General features: G+C 47.4%; 1 protein-coding gene across 2 annotated transcripts in view; it reads right to left on the bottom strand.

Annotated features, from left to right (window-relative positions):
• Positions 1 to 7,431: 7,431 nt before the first annotated feature.
• SCARA3 (scavenger receptor class A member 3) overlaps positions 7,432 to 23,780 on the bottom strand; it is a 35,173-nt gene continuing 18,824 nt past the window's right edge. For both annotated transcript variants that reach the window (XM_033134098.1, XM_033134099.1), the window contains exons 4-6: positions 22,662 to 22,760; positions 20,615 to 21,658; positions 7,432 to 9,315 (exon numbers count right to left, since the gene is read on the bottom strand). In XM_033134098.1, the coding sequence (XP_032989989.1) occupies positions 8,864 to 9,315; positions 20,615 to 21,658; positions 22,662 to 22,760 (1,595 nt within the window). In that variant the 3' untranslated portion in view covers positions 7,432 to 8,863. The remainder of the gene's footprint in view (positions 9,316 to 20,614; positions 21,659 to 22,661; positions 22,761 to 23,780) is intronic.

The following is a 23,780-nucleotide window of genomic DNA, read 5'->3' as shown; positions in this document are numbered from 1 at the left end:
AAGGTATATTGATTTCATTTTTTTAAATTTGTTTATCTTTCCTATATTTAAAATGTGTTGTCTTTCAAGCAGTGTATCATTAAGTCTTACTTTTTCAATCTAGCTGACATTCTCTGTTTCTTTAATTGGAGCATTTAGTTCACTTACATTTAATGTAATTATTATATAATTGGTTTAAGCGTATATTTTTCTTTTTTTAATTTTTTCCTATTTTTCACTCATTTACTCCTTTTTCCCATCTATTTTTAGATCAATTGAGTATTTTTAGACTTTCATCTCCTTGATTTACTTTTGAACTCTGGTTCTTGGCTTTACTTTTCAGTGGTTGCTATAAGAATTACAGTATACATCCTTAGTTTATCATAGCCTACTTTGAATTAATATTTCCTTCACTCAGATATGATGTAAGAATGTAACACTTATCTACTTCCCTTCCATTGTGCCACTATTATCACTCATTTTACTTTTATGCATTTAATAACTTCACAATGCATTTTGATGATTTTCCCTTTAACAATAAATTTTCTTTTAAATAAATTAAGAAATGAAAAGAAAAAGTTTTTAATATCCAGAAACTTAGTATTTATGGCAACCTTCATTGGTGTGTGTGTGTGTGAGTGTGTGTGTAAGTCACATTTCTAATTGGTATCATTTCCTTTCAACTTGAAGATCTTTCCTTAACACTTCTTTTTTTTTTTTTTTTTTTTGTGTGTGTGTGTGTGCAGGTACTGGTGATGAACTTGCTAGGCTTTGTTTATATGAAAATGACTTTTATAGTCTATGTTTGTGCATTTAATATCACATTGAAGAAATCTTTGCCAAACTCACTGTCACTAAAATTTCTTCTATTGCATTTTCTAGAAGTTGTATAGTTTTAGCTTTTACATTTAGGTCTGTAATCTATTTTGAGTTAATTTTTATGTAGTGAGATAAGGGTCAAAGTTCATATATTATATATCATTATACTGTTTTCCTAGAACCATTTGTTGTAAAGATTATTCTTTCTCCATTGAATTGCTTTGGCACCCTTGTTGAAAATCAATAGACAATATATATGTAGATCTATTTCTGAACTCTCTATTCTGTCCCACTGATTGCTAAGTTTATCTCCATTAATACCATGTTATTATGATTACTATAGCTTTGTACGTCGTGTAGTGTGAGTCCTCCAACTTTGTTCTTCTTTTTAAAAATTCTTTTGGCTCTTCTAGGTCCTTTGCATTTCCAAACAAGTTTTAAAATCAGCTGATCAATTTCTAAAAAAAAAAATCCTGATGGGATTTTTATTAAGATTACATTGAATCTATATATCAATATGGAAAACTCATAACAATATTGAGTCTTCTGATCCATGAACATTTTCAGTATCTATATTTATTTAGGTCTTCCTTAATTTCTCACAGCAATGTTTTATAATTTTCAGTTTTCTAAGTTTCAGGTCTTACACATATTTTTGTCAAATTTATTACTATTTCATGTTTTTGATACTATTGTATTATTGTTTCTTATTTCAATTTCTAATTGTGCCTTGCTATCATATAGAAATACAACTGATATTTGCACATTGACCTTGTGTTCTGCAACTTTGTATGTTCACTCATTACTTCTAGTAGTTTTTTAAAATAGTTTTGCTTCTTCCTTTTCAATATGGATACCTCCTTTTTTCTTTTATGTGCTTTATTGCATTGGCTAGTCTCACAAATACATGGTTAACTCAAAGTGATAAAAGCATACATGTTTGCCTCTTTTCTGATTTAGGGGAAAATATTAAGACTTTCACCATTAAGTATGATTTTTTAGTGGTAGGGTTTATATATTTACTTTTTTTAGGATGTTCTTTATCAGACTAACAAAGGTTCATTCTATTTCTAGTGTGCTGTGAGGATTTTTTACAAACGAATTTTGCATTTTTTCAGATGTTTTTTCTGCATCTATAGAGATGATCATATTGATTTATTTTCTATTAATATGGTGAATTATATTGATTTTGAGTGTAAAACAACTTTGCATCCTGAGATAAAACTCATTCATGATATATTATTTGTCTTATATATATTGTTGGTTTCAATTTGCTAAAATTTTGTTACAAAATCTTGCTTCTGTGTTCTAAGGATATTAACCTACAGTTTTCTTTTTCTTATAATGACTTTCTTTTCCTATAATATGTATCAAGTTTTGTTTTCAAGGTAATGCTAGACTCATAGAATGAATGGCAGTGTTCCCTCCTTTTCTATTTTCTGAAAGAGTTCGTGTAGAATTTGTTTGTTTGTTTTTTTCTTTAAAAGTTTGGGAGAATTCTTCAGTGAGCTAATCTGGGTCTGGAGTTTTCTTTGTGGGAAGTTTTTTTTTAACTAAAATCCATTCCTTCAATAGTCATAGAGCTATTCACATTTATTATTACCTATTTCTTCTTGAGTGAGGTGTGGTAGTTTGTGTTTTTCAAGAGATTTGTCCATTTCATCTAAGTTGATGACTTTTTTGGCTTAAAGTTGTTCATAATATGCCCTTATTATTTTTGTTATGTCTGTAGGATCTGTCATAATGGCCCCATTCTTGTTCTTGGTAGTGGTAATTTATGTCTCTTATTTCTGATTAGTCTGATTAGAGGCTCATTCATTTATTGATCTTCTCAAAGAAGCTGCATTTTGTTTTATGAATTTTCCTCTATATTTTGTTTTTTCTTTTTCTTTTATTTCTTATTATCTCTTTTCTTCCATTTATTTTGCATTTAATTTGCTCTTGTTTTTCTAGTTTTTTTGCACGTTGAAATTTAGATCATTGATTTGAGAGCTTTTTTCCTTTTCTAATGTAAGTATAAATTTCCCTCCAAGCATTACTTTAGCTATATCACACAAATTTTTATGTATTTAATGAAGCTCATTTTAATGAAGCTCAAAATACTTTCTAACTTCTCTTGTGGTTTTCTTTGACTCAAGGGCAATTGCAAGTGTGTTGTTTAGTTTCCATTTATTTGGAGATTTCACAGATATCTTTCTGTATTTGTTTCTAATTTAATTCCATGTGGTCAGAGAATATATTCTATATGGCTTGAATGCTTTTGAATTTATTGATACTTCTTTTATGTCCCACATTATGCTCTGTCTTGGTAAATGCCTTATCTGCCCTTGAAAAGAATGACTGTTCACCTCTTGTTGGATGAAGTGTTTTTCTCACATCATGATGTCAAATTGGTTGATAGTCCAAATCTCCTATGTTCTTACTACTTTTATATTTACTTATCCTATCAACTATTGAAAGAAAGATGTTGTTTTTAGGCTTTGTTGCTGTGGATCTAGAGTCAGCTCACAGATATCCACAGATTCTTACCCTGCGCATTTGAGCCAACCACGCCAGGGAACTCTGAAGATTTCGGGAGCTCCTTTTCTGCACACCTCCCTTCTACCCAGTGACTTGTCTGGTACCTGATTCTAGTTGCCTTGGCAGCCTCAACCTACCACCTCTATTCCTACCCCCAGTGAGACCATTGCTCTCTGTTTGGGCCCCACTTCTTTGTGAGGTGATTTGAAAAATGTTCCTGGGCAGGAAGCTAAAATGATTCTGGAGCTCACCTCTCCTCTACGGAATATGGTATGCTGCAGCTAGTTGCAGCTCAATAACTATTTGTTGAATGAGTGAACAAATTCAGTGAGATCCCCACACTGTCTATTAAGTTTTTTAAAGTTTCTATGTCTGGAAGAAGGGAGCTCTGTGAAGCTAAAATAAGGACAATGATGGATGATGGGGAGCAAGCAAGTTGCACATTGTAAACTTGGGAGGTCAGGCGTCTGGGGCATTTAGAGGTTCTGGGAGTTCAGAAGAAAAAGGAACCATCAGATTCCAAATCTGGGTAAAATCAGCATGTGGAGGTTTTTTACTCCCTTCCCGTATGAGGGAGTTCTGCTTTATCACAAGAGAGAATGTCAGAAACAACAGAGTTGGCTTAGGGCAGTGGTGTTTAAATATTTTGGTCACTCGCCCCCCATTATTAAAATTTTTAAATCATTTTTAATCCTCCTAATATACGTAAATTTATTTATTTATAAATTACGTTCTGTATTTCTATTATTGACTAATGTCTCAAGGCATAATTGCCCTTAGCGTGATGTTTATCATTAAGGAAAATTGAAATTCAATTTCAATTCGGATTCTTGGTCATTCCAAACATTTTGGCTGACTTCATGTCAGATCTGATTATTTGAAAACAAAGTGTGACCTCAAATGGATGAAACATAAGAAGACATTTTAATATTTAATAGTTTGTTCCTCACGCTGGAAGGTGTAGTTGGGCACCCATTTTGGAGACCTTGCGTTTAGGGAAAAGGCCATAGGGAGGTGAGCAGCCTGGCTGAGGGTCGGCAGGCGGCTTCTTTCTCAAAGCCTTCAGCTTTCACGGTGGGATGCATGCTTCTACCTCTGACTCCTGCACTGTTCTGGCTAATCCCTAGTTATGTTTAGTGTCAAGGCAGCCAGGCTGTGGGAAGCCTGGCAGCCCAGAGGTTTGGGGCCTTGTTACAGCCTTGTCACTAGCCTACTCTGGGACCTCAAGCAAGTCAGTTTCTGAAAATCTCGATTTTCTCAGGTGCAAAACACAGGCTCCACTGAATCCCCAACCCCACTATTCTGTAAGAAGTAGCTCAGGACAGCTGGCTTCCGTACATCCTGGGTTCAAATTCATGCAACATCTACGTGGCCTTGAGTGAATTGCTTTACTTTTCTGACCCATCAAATGAAATTACATTTAGTTTGTGAGAATCAGATGAGAGAATACTTAAATCCAAAAAATAATATTTTCCTTTCTTTGTCTCTCACACATGTGGGGAATCAGACTTCCCTGGGGAATTCACCCCCTCACTCCTCTTCTCTCACCCCCTCTCTGGGATTCTGAAGCCGTGGGTCTGGGGTGGAGGCCGACAGTCTGCATTTTTATGGTCTCCTGGGCAGTTGTCCTTGCTGAGAGCACGGCACCAACCTTTGCATGCCTCCTACCACATCAAACATAGAGCGCTGCGCTTTGAAGTGTTGAAAAGAAAACAAAAGGACTAGACAGGTGAAAGCAAGGAAAACAAATGACCTGTGCTTTTGCAGATCCCGCAGTCCCCAGGAGGCTGCTCGGCAGGCCACCTGCGTATGTGTCCAGGCAGCCCGTTGCCAACCCAGCCCAGCCCAGCTCAGCCCAGCCCTGCTGGAATGTGCTGCGCGGTCAGGCTCTGTTTGTCAGCTCTCTACTGTCCTCTCCCATGGCTCTGTTTGGACAGGTATGTCCAGGGCTGGTGCAGCAGACATTGCCAGCTCAGCGCCTGCTAGGGAAGAGAAGCTGGAGGAAAGCCTGGAGGCTCTGCCCAGCCCCCTGTCCTATCCTGGCTGGAGGGGCAGTGACACTGCTGGGAGGAATGGTAGAGAGGCCTGGGGTTTTTAGAGCTGTTCAAGGACTTGCTCCAGGCCTGTGGCCTCCAGAAAGCCCCCCTGGCTTTCCTTAGAAGGAGGCCTAAGAGCTCTTTCAAGGCTTTGCAAATGTGATTGGGATTAAAACACCCCACCTGCAAAGGCCATGATTTTAATCCAGTGACTGCAATCCCACCAGCCATCTCCTCTCAGTCTGGGTTCAGACTCTCCTACTGCCTTGGCCCTGGCAAGTTCCAGGAAAGCCACCAAGCCAGACAGGAGAAAAAGCCCTTGGTTAGAACTGCAGGACAGAGGAATCCGGAACATTCCATATGACTCCCAGAAGGAGTCACGACCGGGCCCCTCTCCGTTTCTTGATTAAGAAACTGAAGGTCAGAGAGGGGCCTTCAGTCCCACAACAAATGAAGGGCCCAGCAGGGAAGAAGCACGACCTGCCCTGGTTCCAGGTCCATGGAGGGACTCCCTCGTGGAGCCCACCCAATCTCCCCACTCAGATGCAGTTGGATCCTTTTCACCGAGTTTATGCACAGAACAACATACTGACTCACAGTGTTTACTACAAGCGTTATGGTTCTCACTGCCTGCCCCGCCAACTCCTGTGGTCGGCTTTTGGGATTTTCAGCAGTACCTATAACGGCCCATTAGTACTGTAATTCTGAACGGTCACGTTAGTACCAGGGGCTATTTGATGAGGTGAGACAGAGAGGGATGGCATGGGGGTATTTTCTGGGGAATGTGCAGCAGAAGCTGCCCAGTCGTCATATCCGACGGCAAACTGGCCCAGGAACTGGAGTTGTAGCAAAACCAAACGTGAGAAATTGCATTGATCAGGAACCAAGAGACCCGAGCTCTAGTCCTGGATGGGCAGTAAACCCCTCAGCTTGCTCTCAGCTTTTGGTTTCTCACTTGAAAAGCAAAGCAGTTGAGCCTGATGGTTCCCAGCTCAGTCCTGGCTCTAACCATGCAGGGGATGAGGGAGCAGGGGTGTACAGGGGGTGCCAGTCCTGGCCACTCCTCTACAGAGGGAGGTGACAGAGATTCAAGAAGCTCTGGAGCTGGAGACTGAAGACCATCATGATAATGGCTGATGTTTATGGAACGGCAACCACTGCCGGGGTCTGTGGACTGAATCGTGTCCCCACAAAGTCCGTATGTTGAAGACCTAACCCCCCATGTGACTGTATCTGGAGACGGGGTCTTAGGAGGTAATAAAGGTGAAATGAGGTCATCAGGGTGGAGCCCTAATCCAACAGGACTGTGACCTTCTAAGAGGGGGAAGAGAGCCCTCCTTTCTCTCCCCCCTACAACTCTTTCTCCCAACCATGTGAACATATAGCAAGAAGGCAGCCACCTGCAAGCCAGGAAGATCCAGCACCTTGATCTTGGACTTCCAGCCTCCAGAACTATGCGAAATAAATTTCTGTTGTTTATAAGCCCCTCAATCTATGGTATTGTTATAGCAGCCCCAAGGGACTAAGACATACTCCTTAAAAGCTGGTCCCTGAGGGCAGGGCTCCCTCATGCACTCCTGCTTCCTGGAGGAGGCTGGGTGATTCACAGGAGACCCAGGGGTCCTTTGTTTCCTGTGGACCATGGGCAGGTCTGGCGTGTCTCTTCCTTGTTTTCTGTTTTATCTCCTTGTCTTAGAGACAAAAGGAGGAAGTAAGAGGTATCAGTCAGGTGACCAGGTCTGTCTTATTTTCCAGGCTCATTTTGGTCAAAAAGCTCTAGGGCCCTGTTGCCAGATTAATAAAGCTCAGCTTGTTTCCCACTGGGTTCCTGCTCTTCATGGCTGGGAAGGGCCAGCCATTCCCTCAGACCCCCGTCGTCCCAGGAGGACCCCTGGGAACTCCTAGCAGAGCTCAGTGTTTCCGGAGTGAGGGGCTAGGGGTTTAGGCCCAGACTCCACAGCGGGACTGAGTATCTAGGTTACCCCTTGTCCACTGATTCCTCTTCAAAAACCAGGTGAGGAGGAGCCCCTGGAGGCATCATGCCCCAGTTGGGCAGAAAGGATCAGAAGACACCTCCTTCCTGGAAACAGCTCTTTACTGAGTCAGTAATAGTATGTTGCATGATATTATATGTAGACAGGAGAATTACATGGCAGTGGGACGGGTGAGAGTGCAAACCAGTTGCACATCTATCATGAGAAGGGAGGTGGCATTGAGGCTGGAATGGGGAGAGGGGCTGGTATCTGAGTCAGGCTGGGGAGCCCACAGCTCCACGCCCCACCGCAGGCTTGGTCGGGCTCTGCTGGAACACAAAGGCAGGGCCACTTCACAGTGAGTCGAGCCTATGGGCGGTCTTCTCCCTGCTGGGGGAACGTCCTTCGGCTCCTTTCTGCCACGGTGCACGGGAAGTTGGAGGCGGGCGACGGGCGATGTTCAAATGAGCCTCTTGTGGACAATCAGGCCCTTCCCTCCTCCTTCAGTTGTGCCACTCATGCAGAGGGGCTTCAGGCCATTCTGGGTCGAGGTGGGGTGAGGTCAGCGAGCAGCTGTGGGCAGGAGGGAACATGAGTGCAGGAGAGAGGGCTGCCCTGTTACCAGGGGCCAGTCCTCCCACAGCCATCGCAGAGGGGCCCACCCCAGGCATGGACATCAAGGGGGACAGCTTCATAGGCAGCCCAGTGGCCACAGCCTCCGCCAGCCCTCCTCCAGCTTCCAGGGACTGGACACCACTTCGGCAGAATGCTCCAGGGCCCGGAGAGTGTCCTGTGCAGGTGAAACTCCTGTTTGGATTCCTTCTAGAATGCTCCTGAGAGGCGGAGGCAAGGATAAAGCAAGGAATTTTCTGGAGGTGTGAAAAAAAAAATTGCTGTGCTCCTGGGCGCAGTGCCCAGGGCTCGAGAATGACGGCCCTGGTGCATTTCTCTGTTCTCTGTGAGACAGGCAGGTCCTGGGGCTCTGCTCCCATAGTTACAGGGAGAGTCTGGCGGTTGCCAAACCCACCTTGTTACTAGAGTTTGAATTATAATCTCCTGCAAAAGTTTTCCTGGGTCTCTTCAACTGCTGGGAACCCCAGAAAACTGCTGGCTGGTAAGGGTGTGAAGATGCTGAAAAGACGGAAGTTGGTCACCAATTCAGAGACAGATTCAAGACCTTCCTCCCGAGGTAGCCACCTCCCTGGCAGGCTCAGTCACTGGAGAGGGGGTTTCTTCTTCTGCCCTCTCCTCCTGCCCAGCCAGGGAAACCCAGTTGGTCCCCCTGGCCAGCAGGGAAATGCATGTGTGCGTGCACACACATATGCATGTGTGTGTGTGTGTGTGTGTGTGTGTGTGTGTACTTTCTATGGTACAGTCAGTACCGGAGAACCCAAAGGTGCAGGGGCAGGCCTCGGGGCAACCCTCTTCAGAATCAAAAGACCATAACTGTCTGTAGGTTAGCTTTCTGTGGGCTCGCTCTGCCCTGAGTCCCCTTCCCGGCATTCTGTGTGGCAGTGTCTGGGACTGGGGCCCTGCTCAGTAGCGGCTCTGGCTTCCTGGTGGGCCTGGGGGCCCGGGCAGGCCAGGGGGACCCTGGATCCCGGGTTCACCCTTAGGCCCCATGGGCCCCCGCTGACCTTGTGAACCCGTCTTTCCAGCAATTCCCGGTTTTCCCTGAGGCCCTGAGGGTCCTGGGGACCCTGGGGGCCCCTCTGGCCCTGGGGGCCCCACATCCCCTTTGGGGCCTGGCTGTCCTCTCGGGCCTCCACTTCCAAAGCTGCCCTTTGAGCCTTTGAGTCCCGGGAAACCTCGCAGGCCGACTGGCCCCCTTTCTCCCACAGGTCCAGCATCCCCGGGCTGCCCCTGAGGACCCTGAGGCCCTGGGGGGCCCAAGCTGCCAGCGTCTCCTTTTGGTCCTCTGCCACCAACTGGCCCTTTCACGCCTACATCTCCCTTGAGTCCTCTTGGTCCTGGAGGGCCGGGGGCACCTAGGGTTAGAGAGAAGAGGGGAGAGGTCAGTCCATGAGGGGTGGATCTCATGAGGCTTTCTCATGAAGTAGGTGCAGTGCAGTGGGCCCTGTGACACCCAAGAGTTCGACAGATGCAAAGCCCAGGTCTGCCAACTGTAAGCTTTGGGAGTTCAGGCCTGTTACTTGACTTCTCTAAGTCGTCTTTACCATCTGTGAAGTGGGGATGAGAACATTCACGGGTTGTGAGGTGACACCTATACATGTCTAACATATAGCCTGCTGCACAGTAGGCACACAGAATTCTGACTTCAGGGCTTGTCCATAGCTCCCCACGTGCACTCATGGTGGGGACTGAGAGCTGGACACCTCTGGGGAGAGGCCAAGCTTGCCTGTCCAGGTCTGTCCCGCTCCAGAGGCCTTCTACACCTCCCCGTGTCTTTCTTGTACTCACTCCCGCCACACCCCACTCCCCAGTCCCAACTCCAGGCTTCGCTCATGCCTTGGGAAGCATCTGGAACCAAGAATGAAGTCAGGTGACCCGGAGGAGAAGGCTAAGAAAGTGAAGCATGAGAAGCAGATGCCTCCCGGTGTGAGTGAGTGGTCACAGCCACAGCCCCGAGAAAGGGCACCTCTTCCAGGAAGCCCACCTTCACCACTCCAGCCTCTTCTCTGAGCTGTTGGGCTATTGTTTTCTGAATCTTTTAATTGGCATATACAAAGAGAAGTCACAGTACCGAGCAAACAAACCCTCGGTGCCTATCTGGTGGACCCTGCTACACTGTGGAAGCCCTGGAAGATAGTGAAGGGGTCAGAGGTCAGATAACCTAAATATCCTTCTAGCTGTGTAGGCCTGCAAGGCACCACCTTTCAGAGCTGTACCAACCCTGAGGACATAAGCGGAGCGTGGCTGTCCCTCAGCCCAAGGCACATCAGCACGCCCAGGAGCACTGAGGAAGGAGAACCACCTGTCCTTGTGAGGAGGGCAGTTGCGGAGAACAGCCTTAGTCCCCACGCGCCCAGGGCACAGCTGGGGACTGTCTGTCTGCGGCAGTCTCAGCAAGGGATCACTGGGTCGGGGTGTTGGGGGCCGGGGGCCTCAGGGCTGGCCTGGGACGTGAAGTCCAGTCCCACAGTCAGCTCTCTCTGAGAACTCTGCTGTTACATCATCCCCTTGGCAAGAGGATCCTAGAATGTTTGAGCTGGGCCGGAGGTAGTCCAATTGCTTCATTTCACAGAGGAGGCAACCAAAGCCCAGAGAGGTGAAGTGATATCCCCAGGGGTCCCCGAGCGGAAACCAGAGCCCAGGTGGCTCTCAGAGGGGAGGGATCCTGTATGCTGAGAGCAGGGAGCCCTCCCACTGGCCACGATCCGGTTCTGCGTCAGGGCCCCCTCCCTGGCAGATGCAGACACCACTGCTGTTCATCCTGGCGGATGCCACCTGCTGCCACCTTCCCTCCCCCACGCCCCCCTCCCCTGCTCTTCCCCATCTCGTCTCCTTCCCGGAATGTTTCTAAGTGGAACAGAGTGTCTGTGGATGCCATCCTTTATTATGATCTAAACTGGAAATCAGAGCCCAGACGGAGTCAGCCCCACCGGGGCCAATAAAAACCTCCCAGCCATGCCCACCTCCCACACACCACGGAGATATGACCCTGCGTGGGCTCAGCTCATGTGGCCTGCCAGCAGCACAGGCTGGAACTCTGGCATCAGGCTGGCAGTGGCACTGCCCTGGCCTGTGAACCGCCCGAGGCGGCATCTGCCCTTCAGCCACAGTGAGCCCTGCCCGCAACAAGGTGGCCAGAACAACATGGAACAATATGGGTACAGGGAGATGCCCAAGCAAGGACTGTCCCCTCTCCCCCGCCCCAGCCTGGCAGGGCTGGCTGGGAACTGGCAAAGCTACAGGTCTGTCTTCATTCCTCTGCCCTTGGCTCCGGGGCCAAGTGAGGCTGGTAAACGCTGAGCCATTCAGAGATGGAGTGGCCCTGGAGGCCATGCAGGTGGACGGGAGTCTGAGGCCCATGGGGGGACGATGGCAAGTCCCTGCCCATTTGCGCCCAGGCCCTCATCTATAACTGAGAGTTGCACTCGACAGTTCCTTGGGGCCCCTGTAGCTCCACGGCCACCCCTGTTCCTGCCAGTGTCCCTGCTCCTCGGCCTGCCTGTTATTGTAGGCTCAGCCTCTGCCAGCTCCAAGAACTGGTTCCCAGGGCTTGTCCCCACCTCCCTGGTTCATCACTCTCTCTTCTTACAACCACTTCTGTGGCTTCCATATCCCCGTCTCCAGCCTCGACTCAGGAAAAGCCTGAGAAGTCTCATCTCGATGAGGACGCCCTGCCCTGCCCGACCCCCAGGTGCAGCTGGAGCCCCCTAACTCTCTCCCAGGACCTCATTCCTTCCCATGCCACCATCTCCTCCCTGGCCCCTGAGAGGGCACAACAGCTGGCTGCAAGGATTTCTAAGGGTTTCTATGCCAACAGCGAGGGAGAACGGCAGAGAAGAAAGGCCCTCTCTCTGTTTCTCTCTACCATCCTCTCAGCTCCTCTTTCTGGGGTAGCTCTCAGTGTGTCTTCCCTGGATGGGGAGGCTGGGTGCCCACATGCTCTGGGTGAAGGTTTGTGCAGAAGCCTGGGTCACACTGTCCCCCTCATTCCCCCAGAAGCTGCAGCCCCAGCATGAGTGGAAGGAGGACAGCAAGGAAAGGGTTACTTCTCTCTCCACAGCCCCACCAAGCCACGGCCACTAACCCCATCGCTGAGAACCAAGACAGAAGTCCCAGCCAGTCGCCCTGAGGACATCAAGTGGGGTGGCTTCTTCCGGGACTACTGACAGTGGCTTCCCTTGTTGTCTGTCATGAGCTGGTGGATGAAGCCTGCACCACGTCGGTGCGCCTATGACAGCCCTGCAATCTTCAGCCCCTGCCTCCCTCTCTAAGGCCTCTGTGACTTGCCTTCTCTTGGAGAAAGGAAGGGCGATGAGAGCAGTGAACATGTGCCCCCTGAGTCTCTCCAATGGGCCCAGCACTGCACAGAGATTGTGGGCCCTTGTACAGATGACAAAGCGTGGTGCAGAGAGTTGCCCAAGATCACCAGCCAGGAAGGGGCAGAGAGAGGATTCCCACGCAGGCCTGAAAAGCTCTGGAATCCGTGCTCCTTGCTCCCCACCCTGCTGCCTATGTCCCTCATTACGCGGTGGCCAGAGCTCCTAGCCCTTTCTCCAGTACCCCTGTGCTCTCACTGCCAGGGCCACCTGCCCTGCTGCTGCCCAGAGCAAGGGGAGCAGGGAAGGGGTAACCAGAAAGACTGCCCTCCTCAGGTGAGCGCAGCCTCCTGGGCCAGCTATGAATCACGCCCTCAGAGAGGGGAGAGCTGGCAGGTCCTGGGTCTGGCTGCGGAGGAAGTCAACAACTGCAGTGGAATGGTTAGCCCAGGGGGGAGGCGAGTGGGCAGAGGCTGAGCAAGGCGCTCTCCAGGACAGGGTGCCTCTCACACAGCCCAGAGCTAGAGGGCAAAGGAAGGGAGGGCTGTGTGCCGCTCTGAGCAGTAGGGAGCCGGTTCAGGCAAAGGAAGCAGCTTGAGCAGCAGTGGCTGAGGTGTGGAGTTGGGAGAGGGGAACAGAATACTCTGGAGTCATGGGGAGGCGCGTAATTACTCAGGAAGCCACAGGCTGTAATTAGGCCATTCCGGCCGTTAGGGTAGAGCCACAACTGACTGCATGTCTGGGACAAGTAGGTGGTCTGCTCCTGGTGTGCACTGGGAACAGGGAGGGGGTGGGGGTGAGCAGAAGCACCAAGTCTCCCAGGGCACCCACACTGCCCACTCAGGGGTGGGGCGCTGCATGGGGAGGAGGGGCCCCAGTCCATCTCATAGCCCCAAGCAAAGGCCAGCTCACAAGGATAGAAGGACATAGAGACAGAAGGGGTGCCTCTCGAGACACTGGCCTGGACTTCAGGGGACCTGGGTTCGAGTCTCAGCTCTGGTATTAGCATATTAGGTGGCTGAGTAAGTCATTGTTCCCCTCTGTCCAATGACAATATTGGCCTGGGTCAGAGACTCTCAATCCTGGCTATTGTCACCTGAGGAGCCTTGAAAAAATGGCGAATGGACTTCTACTTCTGCTTACAGTGGACTAGTTTGTAACAGAGTAACCCACCAAGTACAACCAGAATCATTAGATAAAATACCAAGGCACCTTTCTGAAGGCTTTGGAGAGAGACTAAGTGCCAAAATTCCAGGCAGAAGGGGGACTCATGGAAGTAAGCCTAACAGTCTTTGCTACATTTCCTCTCAAGGCATTTGTTGATTAGCAATGGGCTTGGGCAGAGAGGATGAGAAGCCAGAGAGCAGACTTCAGGTGTCAGGCTGAATAGGGCTTTCAGCAGCAGCTTCACTGGGGCCGGAGTTCAGGGTCTAGATTCAGGAGAAAAGGAAACAATGTGTGCATTGGCTGTTGGGACCACAGGGCAGAGAAACTGAGCAGAGCATTTGGCTTCATTCATTCAGTCTTGTGCTGGGGAGACCATCATTGGGGTTCAAGGCTAACAAAGTGGCAGGGCCACCTAGAAGGAAGGGCGTCTGAGAAACAGGCCAAGCGTCATGGCGAGGTCTCCTGCAGGCACCAGCAGAAGCTTGCATGGTCCTCTTTTTCATCAGTCACCTTTGTTGCTCAACAACAAGCAAACCTACTGATCCTCCACTGCAGGCATTTCCCCCACTGCCACATCCCCAGGAAGCTCCTCTGCCCTAAGCGACAGAATAATGTAACAGTCTGTTTTCCCCTTTTTGCCATGTAAACACCTGAACACTTTGGGTGTGAGCGTAGGATGGAGGGTGGTGCTTGTGGAATACGACTGCAGATTTGATTCCTCTACAGCTCGTCTTTCTTGCCCAACCTCAGCTTCGAACCCTTTGTTCACGCTTTCATGTATATATTCACTGAGCAGACGTTTCCTGAGTACCTTCCAAGGGCCAGGCATTCTGCTACGTACTTGATGAGTAGGACAAGGAACCCGCCACCAAGCAAATGAGATTCAGAATCATCCTTTACGTTAGGACACCCTTTCATCGTTTACAAAAGCTTGTTCACACTGATACAACTACCCCATGGGATACAGATAGGACAGGTATCAGTATCCTTATCTGAGGATGAGGAAACTGTGTTGAAAGCAGCCAAGGTCACTGAGCGACTAAGTCATGATGGATGGTTTCCTGTCTCTCATTCCCCAGAGACAGTCCTAGCGTAGACATAGAAATCCTCCTGCAGAGTAGGAAGACAAGACTATTCTGAGAGGCACAACCACTGTGGAAGAAAACCACAGGTTTTCTGTTGAGCAAATGGAGGCTCAGAATTAATCACAGAGCTGGCAGAGGTCACAGAGCTGGCAGAGGTCTCAGAGAACAGCTGGTCTTATCCCTTCATTTACAGATGAAACCAGCAAACAAACAAAAACAACCAACCACACAAACAAACAAACAAAAAATAGGCCTGGAAAGTTAAGTGATTCTGCCTAACGACCCAGAGCAAGTTAGAAGCCAGGCTCCTTTCCCATGCAGTTTGAGTCCCAGCCCTGCCATCAGTACTTGGCACCTTCCACACCGGCTGTGGTCATTGTCTGTCCCCACTCTGTTTATTCTAGAGAACAGCTCAGCTCCGGCCACAGGGAGACTTCATTGCCAGCTGCAACATTAGAGCCTGTCAACACCTGTCTATGCACAAATAAATGAGTGACAAGGTCCTAGAGCAAGGCATGTACATTTTCTCCCTAAAATTTTCTCTCAGATGTGAGAGATTTTACATGCAATGATTTAACCACCAAGAGGAATGTTGGTCAATAAACAATATGTACACAAATGTGCAGAGGTTGAACTAAGAGTCAGATGTAGCTCAAACAGATGTCCCACCATACTTTCCAGCTAAGACGAGGTCCTTCAATGAGAATGCTGCATTAGGATAGGTGCAAATATAAATTCCGGTGACTATAGTTTGTTATACCTAGAACAAGGTTCTCAAACGGCTCCCTTGCCAATACTTTTGATACCATCTTTCCCTTCTTCTCCACTCTCTGCCCCACACCCTACACCTAAGCATGACTGGGCAGAAATGCTTTTTTGGTATCTGAAGCTCATGCTGTCAGCGTCTCCTCTTCTGGTTGGGCACTAGATATATGTATCTCAGAGCCATGCCAAGGAGTCAGGATTTTAAATTATAGTGTGACCTTGGGCTCATTCCTTAACCCTTCCCAGTCTCTGTAAAATAGAGACACCAACCCCTGCCTTGCCCACTGTACAAAGATGTGAGGCTAAAATGAAACAAAGTGTGTGAATGGGCTTTGTCACAGGGAAGCTTTATATTTCATTTGTTCCTAGGTTGAATGCAACAAAGATACAAAATTACTAGATGATGAACCATAAGAACCATCCACTAAGGCCTTCACTGAAACACTGTTTCCTAGAGGTCACACAGATATGTATTTTAGGTGAAATACTGTGGGAAGGTTTCAGTAACCAAGGAAATACTCAGTACCTGGCTTTGTTGTAAAAATATGACAACAGGCAAATAAGATCCACACCACCTGCCCCTGTCCTCCCCTCAAACATCATCAATCTAAAGAAAAAATTAGCCTGTGGCAGTAGAAACACTTAATGATATAAAATGAAGACAACACAGGTTTGAAACTAAATGGTTAAAGAGAATCAGAGAGATTAGTTCCAAATCTGAGCTCCACGGAGAGAACAGAGCTGACTGGGTTAGTGGGGACCTCCCTCTTTCCTCCTGGATGATGAGGCCCAGATGTTTGTCACCACCCCGTACCCCCTGCCAAATGTCAACCATACATTCTGGAACTGCCAGATCTCAGTGGCTACTTATTCTATTCTCTAGAGCCAAGAGCTGCTATATTTTTAGGTTGAACATTCTTCCCACAAAGACACACACTTCCTGGGGAAAGGTCCAGGGAACCCGGTTATAGCCATACAAATTCCTGGTGAAAAGGAATCCTGATTAAGAATTTTGGGGACCATTTTCTAGGAGAAAAACTGTTGGAAATATCGCTGCAAAGGACTAGAATGAAAAGATAATGGTGTTTGTTATGGGTTGAATTGTGTCCTTTCAAAATTAATATGCTGAAGTCCTAACCCCCAGTACCTGAGAATATGAACTTATTTGGAAATAGGGTCTTTACAGAGATAATCAAGTTTAAATGCTATCATTCTGATGGCCCCAAATCCAGTATGACTGGTGTCTTTATAAAAAGGGGAACTTTGGACACAGAGACAGACATGCACAGAGGGAGGAGGATATGCCTCTAATATGACATCTTGGGAAGTTAGAAAGGGCTCTAACAGTTTGATTGGTTAGTTGGCTGAAACGTGGGCCAAAAGGAGACCCACAGAGAGTGAGTTAGAAATGTTGGCCCTGCCTCGCTTTAATGTAGAGGAAGGGATTAATGGCTTAGGAAGACTGGAATGTTAGAGTGGATTTGTCATTTGAGACCTACTCACCCACACTGAGAAGGTGCAGAGCACACGCCTTTCACCTTACGGTGAGAAATAGATTTGTGAGGAGAGCCCTGGCGTCTTTGCAGGGTGCTGTGATCGCTCTTCTCTGTAGGCCAGACCTCACAGTGGGAATTGCAGTCACTGAACTGGGAAACCTAAATGCAATGGGGTAATTGAATACTGGGAGAGGGGCAGGACCAAGTGGTGGCACTCAACTGCCAAAGGGCAGGTGGGCATGGTTTCTGAACGGACAGCGGAGTCAAAGCAGCGAACAGAACAGTCTGACACGCAGACTTTGGGTGTCAGCTAGCTGATCGCGTTGTTCCTAGAACGGAAATGGATAGGGAACCCACTAAATTCTTACCTGTTCTGTATAAACAGAAAAGCTCTAGGTCAAGTGAACAAAGTCTAATCTGAATCACGAAAATAGAGCTATGGCCCCTCAATCAATCCTCAGACTTGAGCCAAGAGACAGACCCAGGACCCCTTGAATGAAAGGGAGGCTGGGTCCCCTTCAGGAGGGACTCCCGTGCACTACCAAATATGTATACTGTTCCTCTCTCTCCCAGCCTTCCCCAAAGGGACCTACGGCCTTTCAGCAGGGTAACTGCGCATTAGGGAAGAGGAAATACTCAGAACCTTCAGGCACTCCTGCACACTGGCTCTGCACAGACACTGATTCCAGGGGACCCCTGTGCCCCACCCGTCGGGGCGGGGGAGGGGGGGTTGTCTAAGTGGTCCCAGCCTGAGTGACTGTGGGTGTGTCTGAGCACACCCTATGATGGAAGGGCGTCCTGTCCAGGGTGGGTCCCACCTGGTGTCCTGAGCGGCCACCAGAGACTGTGAACTGCAGTAAGCGGTGGGGAAATCATTCTCTTACTTATTTTTATCCATCTTTTAAAAATGTATGTATAGTTCACATTTATTTCAATGTTTAATATTAGAAGTGCTTTGGGTCTTTATTTAGAAGTCTGGTGATGTTTTTGTGACCAGAAATCCTTGTAGGCACTTAACTCTTATTTCTATCGATTAGCCTGTGGTAACATTCATTTCGTTAGGCATCGATTTGCTGCTGAAAGTCACAATTCCCAAGAAGCCATCGATGCCATTAAGTGAGGACTTGCTGCCTGCGAATTCATGGGTGATGGCCAGTGGTTGGCTAGACAGCCAGGGACTTGGAAAGAACGTGATCGGAAAACGGGTTATAAGGACATCTGGACACTGTGTGGATAGTCCTAATTGAATAGGCAAAAAATGGGAAGATATTTGTGTCCTGTGTGAATGTTCCCCAAAGGGTGGCTTCAGCATAGGAGGCTTTTCCTAACCCAGGGAGAGAATGACCCGTCCTGTGCACGCAGTCAGCCTTTTCCCCCAGCCCCCCCATGCTATCATCCACCGGGCTCATGAACAAAGTGGCCATGATGACAGGGGTGGAGGTGATGAGTTTTCTCAGCAACACAGACTTCCGGTCACCAAGGCCGACCTTGCTACGGCCACTGCTGAATGCCCACCCTGCCAACAGCAGAGGCCAACAGTGAATTCCTGATACGGCACCCTTCCCCAGGGTGATCGGCCAGCTACCTGGGGGCAGCAGGTTGATTACATTGGACCACATCCATCATGGAAGGAGCAGTGTTTTTCTTTTCTTTTTACTGGAAGAGACACTTGGTCTGGATATGCATCTGCCTTCTCTAATGCAATGCTTCTGCCAAAAATACCACCCATGTCCTTATGGATGGTACCCACCATCATGGGATTCCACACAGCATTGCTTCTGACCAAAGAACTCACTTCCCAGCAAACGCAGTGGGGCAACGGGGCCCATGCTCATGGGATTCACAGGTGTCACCATGTTCCCCACCATCCTGAAGCACTTGGCTTGTTGGAAGGGAGGAATGGCCTTTGGAAGACTCAGTTACAGTGCCAGTTAGGTGGCAATAACTTTCAGGGCTGTACTCATATGTGCTCCGGTCAGCATCGATACATGGTGCCGTTTCTCTGATAGCTAGGATTCACGGGTCCAGGGCTCAGGGGTGCAAATGGGAGGGGCACCACTCATGGTTATCCTTAGTGACCCACTAGCAAAAGTTTTTCTTTTTGTTTCCACAACCTTATGCTTTGCTGGCTTAGAGATCTTAGTTCCAAAGGGAGGAATGTTTCCGCCAGGAGATACAACAATGGTTCCATTGAAGTGAAAGTTAAGACGCCTGCCCAGACACTCTGGGCTCCTCGTGCCTCTGGATTAACAGGTAAAGAAACCACTGTGATGACGGGAGTGATTGATCCTGACCACCAAGGAGAAATTGGACTGCTACCCCACCATGGAGGTAAGGAAGAGTGTGTCTGGGCCACAGGAGATCACTTAGGACTCGTAGTATTACCATGCCCTGTGATTAAGGTCGATGGAAAACTACAACCACCCCATGCGGGGAGGACCACTAATGGTCCTTCACGAATGAAGATCTGAGTCACCGCACCAGGGAAAGAATCACAATCAGCTGAGGAGCTTGCTGAGGGCAAAGGGAATATGGAGTGGGTGGTGGAAGAAGCTAGTTATAAATACCAGCTATGAACATGTGACTAGTTCCAGAAATGAGGACCGTAACTGTCAAGAGTATTTCCTTCGTATTGTTATTAATATGTATATATTAAGATATAATATCTTTGTTTCTTCCTCCTTTTATCTCCATATCACGTAACATAACATAAAATGTATTGACTTTATATCACAGTATTTAGATATTGTTAATTTTATATCATAGTATTTAAGGTATGCGATATCAAGGAGAACAGCAAACATCACTGAAGGACTTTACCGTCTCTTTCGGGGAAAGAGTTAGTGTGTTTTGGGTTGTACACCAGAGAGCCCCATCATGCACCTGAGGTGGATTTGTTATTGTCTTCATTTGAGGATTAAGTATGATGTAAGGCGATGTGTATGAGTGCCAAGACTTTCAACTTGGCAGGTGGAGTTGTGATGGTTAATTTTATGTGTCAACTTGACTGGGTCATGGGGTGGCGAGACAGTTGGTGAAACATTATTCTGGGTGTGTCTATAGGGGTATTTCTGGATGAGATTAACATTTAAATCAATACTGAGTAAAGCAGATTGCTCTCTCAATGTGGGTGGGCCCCACCCAATCAATTGAAGGCCTGAATAGAATGAGAGGCTGACTCTCCCCCAAGTTAGAGAAACTTCTGCCTGATGGCCGTCAAACTGACACATCATATCTTCCTGGTTCTACAGCAGCTTCCAGGACATAGACTGTGCAGATTTTGGATTTGCCAGCTTACATAATCATATGAGCTAATTCCTTATATTTTCTCTCTCTCTCTCTCTCTCTCTCTCTCTCTCTCTCTCTCTCTCTCTCCCCCTCCCTCCCTCCCTCTCTCCACCCCCACCATAGGTTCTTTTTCTCTAAAGAACCCTGACTAATGCAGGGGTCAGAGGGGAGGAGAAGAGAACATGGGGATGAAGGGCATCTGAAGACCAGATGGTTGAGAGCACGGGTGGGAAGGGCGAAAACAAGAGGAGACAGAGTTTCCAAAAGATAAGTTCTGCCTATTTCTCTCTGTGGAGCCAACTAAACAAATCAATGTATAAAAATCCAGGTTTGTATGACAGGCAAAGTTAGGAGCCAGAACACCTTTACAAACGAGATTTGCAAGTGTGTTAAAGCTGCCAGTTGTGCTAGGCATTTGCAACAGGATTGTATTAACCCCCTAGGATTTTTGCCTGACACCAGGTACTTCTGGGTCTGGCAAGATGACCAAGGCCCTCTGGGAGCTTTGCAGCAGCCCGGCCTGGTTCTTGTTCTCACCTCGTAGGATGGTGACGTTGCGTAGGATTTCTCCATGCTGCGTATCCACAGCCTTCATCTCCTCCACGATCATGGACAGGTTCCGGACGTTGAAGTCCAGGCGGGCACTGAGCAGGCTGAACCGCTCCCGGAGCAGGTCTGTGGTACCCAGCATGAGGGAGACGGACTTGTTCAGGTAGTAGAGCTCCTCGGCGTGGGTGTGGAAACCCAGCGTGCAGGAGAGCCGCACGTCGTCCAGGTATTTGAGCATGCTGTGGACGTGGTTGTCGGTGGCATTGATGTTGGTGAAGATGGTGCCGATCTCGATCTCGTGGGAAGCCATACGTCCTTCCAGCGTCTCGAACCTCTCCACCGTGCGGTTCTGGGCATAGCGGGTGTGGTACTGCAGGTCGTGCATGTTCTCCTCGTGGTCGTCCAGGAAGGACGAGATGTTGTCCAACTGCAGCTGCAAGCCCATCACCTGCATCACCAGGTCATGCATGCTTTCGGAATTCTGGCTGATGCGCTGCGACGAGGCCCCCAGGGTTGCCTGGATGTTCTTGACCACTTCTCCCGTCTTGGCCGAGGTGGTGCGCAGGCTGCCGAAGAGCCGGGTGTAGTTCTGCCAGTCAGTGACAATCTTCTGGAGGGTCAGGGTCTCCTCGTCCGTCTTCCGCCGGATTCCATGGATCCACTCTGAAGTCTGCCCCACGGTGAAGTTGATCTGGTGCACTGCAGCCTTGACATCGTAGCACTCCTGGGTGAGGTCCTTCAGAGAGAGGTCCAGGCCAGCTGTGGTGGCCTGCCAGCCTCTCACCTGGGCCAGGAAGAGCCCCAGAGACTGGTTGACCTGGTGGATGGAGAAGGAACAGTTGCCCATTTCCTGGGAGATTTGACTGCTAGTGGTGGAGAGCAGTTCATGCGTCTGGGACGTCTGGTCCAGCTGAACCTCCTGAGCCAGGAGCATCTTCTGAATTCCCTCCAGCTCCTCCTGCAGTTTTCTGATCTCTTGCCCCAGCTGCCCAGCCTCATGGCAGAAAGAGCAGTTGTTTGGGACTTTCGGATCTTCAGGAGAAATGAACAACATTTTGAGTTGCTGAAGGATCTGGGGACAAAGGCTGCTTTGTTCAATTAACTATTTCAGAGTATATTGAGCAAGTGGCTTCCCAATCCCTCTTCCTTTCCTGAGTCCTACCATGAAATCCCATTTGGAAAAACCTTGCCATCTCTATGAAATCTTATTTTTATCCAATGTCTTTACTATGACCTGAAATGTAGGATTTAGGGTATTTTCTCCATCCCACCACCACATTCTGGAGAATATATCTATATGCTTAACTTTTCTGAGGTTGTCAAGAACCTCCCATTTATATTTTATTTTAAAATTTCTCCGAGGATTTTTATATTTGTTTTCTTATTTGATCCCCTTACAATAAACTTGTGGAGAAGAAAGTGTAGGGATTTTTCCCCTGTGACTGATGAGAAATGAGGCACAGAGAAGTGGCTTGCCAAATATCACTCAGCTACTTCGTGGCAGAATAAGACTTTCTCTTTCCATCAGAACAAATCACCTCTAACCCCTTCTATTATGTCTCCTTCTGTCTCATTCTCGGTATGAAAATGTACCTTAAAGCAAGAGATAAAGAGCGTCACGAATTGTGCACACTTTAAAGCAGTGATGAGGAAAGGGCTGACTTATGGAGAGGCTTTGGAAGGTCTTAAAAATAATTTCAGATACTTGAGGATATCTGGAAAATGGACCGTCTTTGGCTTCCTTCTCTACGTGTAGGCTCTGGCTAGATCGGTACCGCACACAGAACCCCCGGCCCCAGTCCTGTATGTATCGCAGGGTAGCAGCCCTCTTTAAATGGATGGTTTTCCAGCTGAACAGGAAGGCAGGGAGCCATGGCTGTCCTTCCCTTGTGCCTAGAAGGTTGGTGAAGACAGCCCTGCTCCACGGCACGATGGCACAGAGAGCACATGGCCTGGCGGGGGAACCCTTTTCCCACCCCAATTAATATTGGTCTTCCTTCATAGTCATTAGCCTATCTGGACACTGAACACTTACCTAGTCCCTGGAGATTTTCCTGCACAGACACAAGCTTTTTGTCATAAATGGCCTGGGCCAGGGAGATGTCCTCTGAGAGAGAGTCCACTTTCCTGAAAACTGGAGGGCAAACACAGATGAGAAACTGGGACAGGGAGTTACCTCAGAGAAAGGCATTTTTATCAGTGAATGGCTGCAACCAAAAGCTATTCACTCTTCTTCTATGGGGCTTCCCAATGGTGGTGAAGGAAGATTCTTCTCATGGCCAGAGTTTTTCACATATCCCTTAAAAATGCGTATCTATGTAACTATATCTATCTATAGACATAGACATTTATACCTCTTTATATATATCACATGTATATATATTATAATGTATAATACACATAATGATACATATGTATGTATGTAAACATATACATATATGTTTATAAATATATATATATATATATATATATATATATATATATATATTCCCCCAACCCAGGTTTTAGAAGTAGGACATGACCACAGAATAAATAGGGAAAATTAGGAAAAAAATATAAAAAGAAAATGTAAATTTTTCTTAATCCTACCACTGAGAGATAACTGCTATCAACATCTTCAAGAACCTCTTATAATCTTATTTATCTCCACAACCATTCTATAGCTACATAGATACATACCTTTTTAGAAAACAACAACAGATGTTCTGAATATCTTTTTTTTTTTCATTTTGCTTTATTGGTATTGTGTCATGGACATTTTCCCATTGAGGTTTAATTCTTTCTAAAAACATTAATGTCTGTACTATACCCTATATAAATGATTCAGCAATTATATAAAAAATGCCCTATTGTTGGAGACACTTCAGGTAACTTCCCTTCTGAGCCTACAAATGAAACATGATATGTAAATATGAGTAATTCTTGATCCTAGAAATAATCCTTGTATATAATGGTTGTGTGTATATGGTTATTCTCTTAGGAGAAATTGCTAGAAGTAGAAATTAATGGGTCAAAGGGTATTAACATTTTTGAAGTCCTTGATGCATGTCGCCAAATCATCCCCTGGAGAGGGGCAGCCTCACACCTTACTAAGGGGTCAGTGCTGGCCAGTCGTTAGAGCACATCTGGGCAGCAGCAGTATCCTTGGCTTTCT

This window comes from Rhinolophus ferrumequinum, chromosome 18 (assembly GCF_004115265.2).
Source record: "Rhinolophus ferrumequinum isolate MPI-CBG mRhiFer1 chromosome 18, mRhiFer1_v1.p, whole genome shotgun sequence".
NCBI lineage: Eukaryota > Metazoa > Chordata > Mammalia > Chiroptera > Rhinolophidae > Rhinolophus > Rhinolophus ferrumequinum.
The sequence above is the reverse complement of the archived record's forward strand: the minus strand, read 5'-3'. Positions and strand labels throughout refer to the sequence as shown.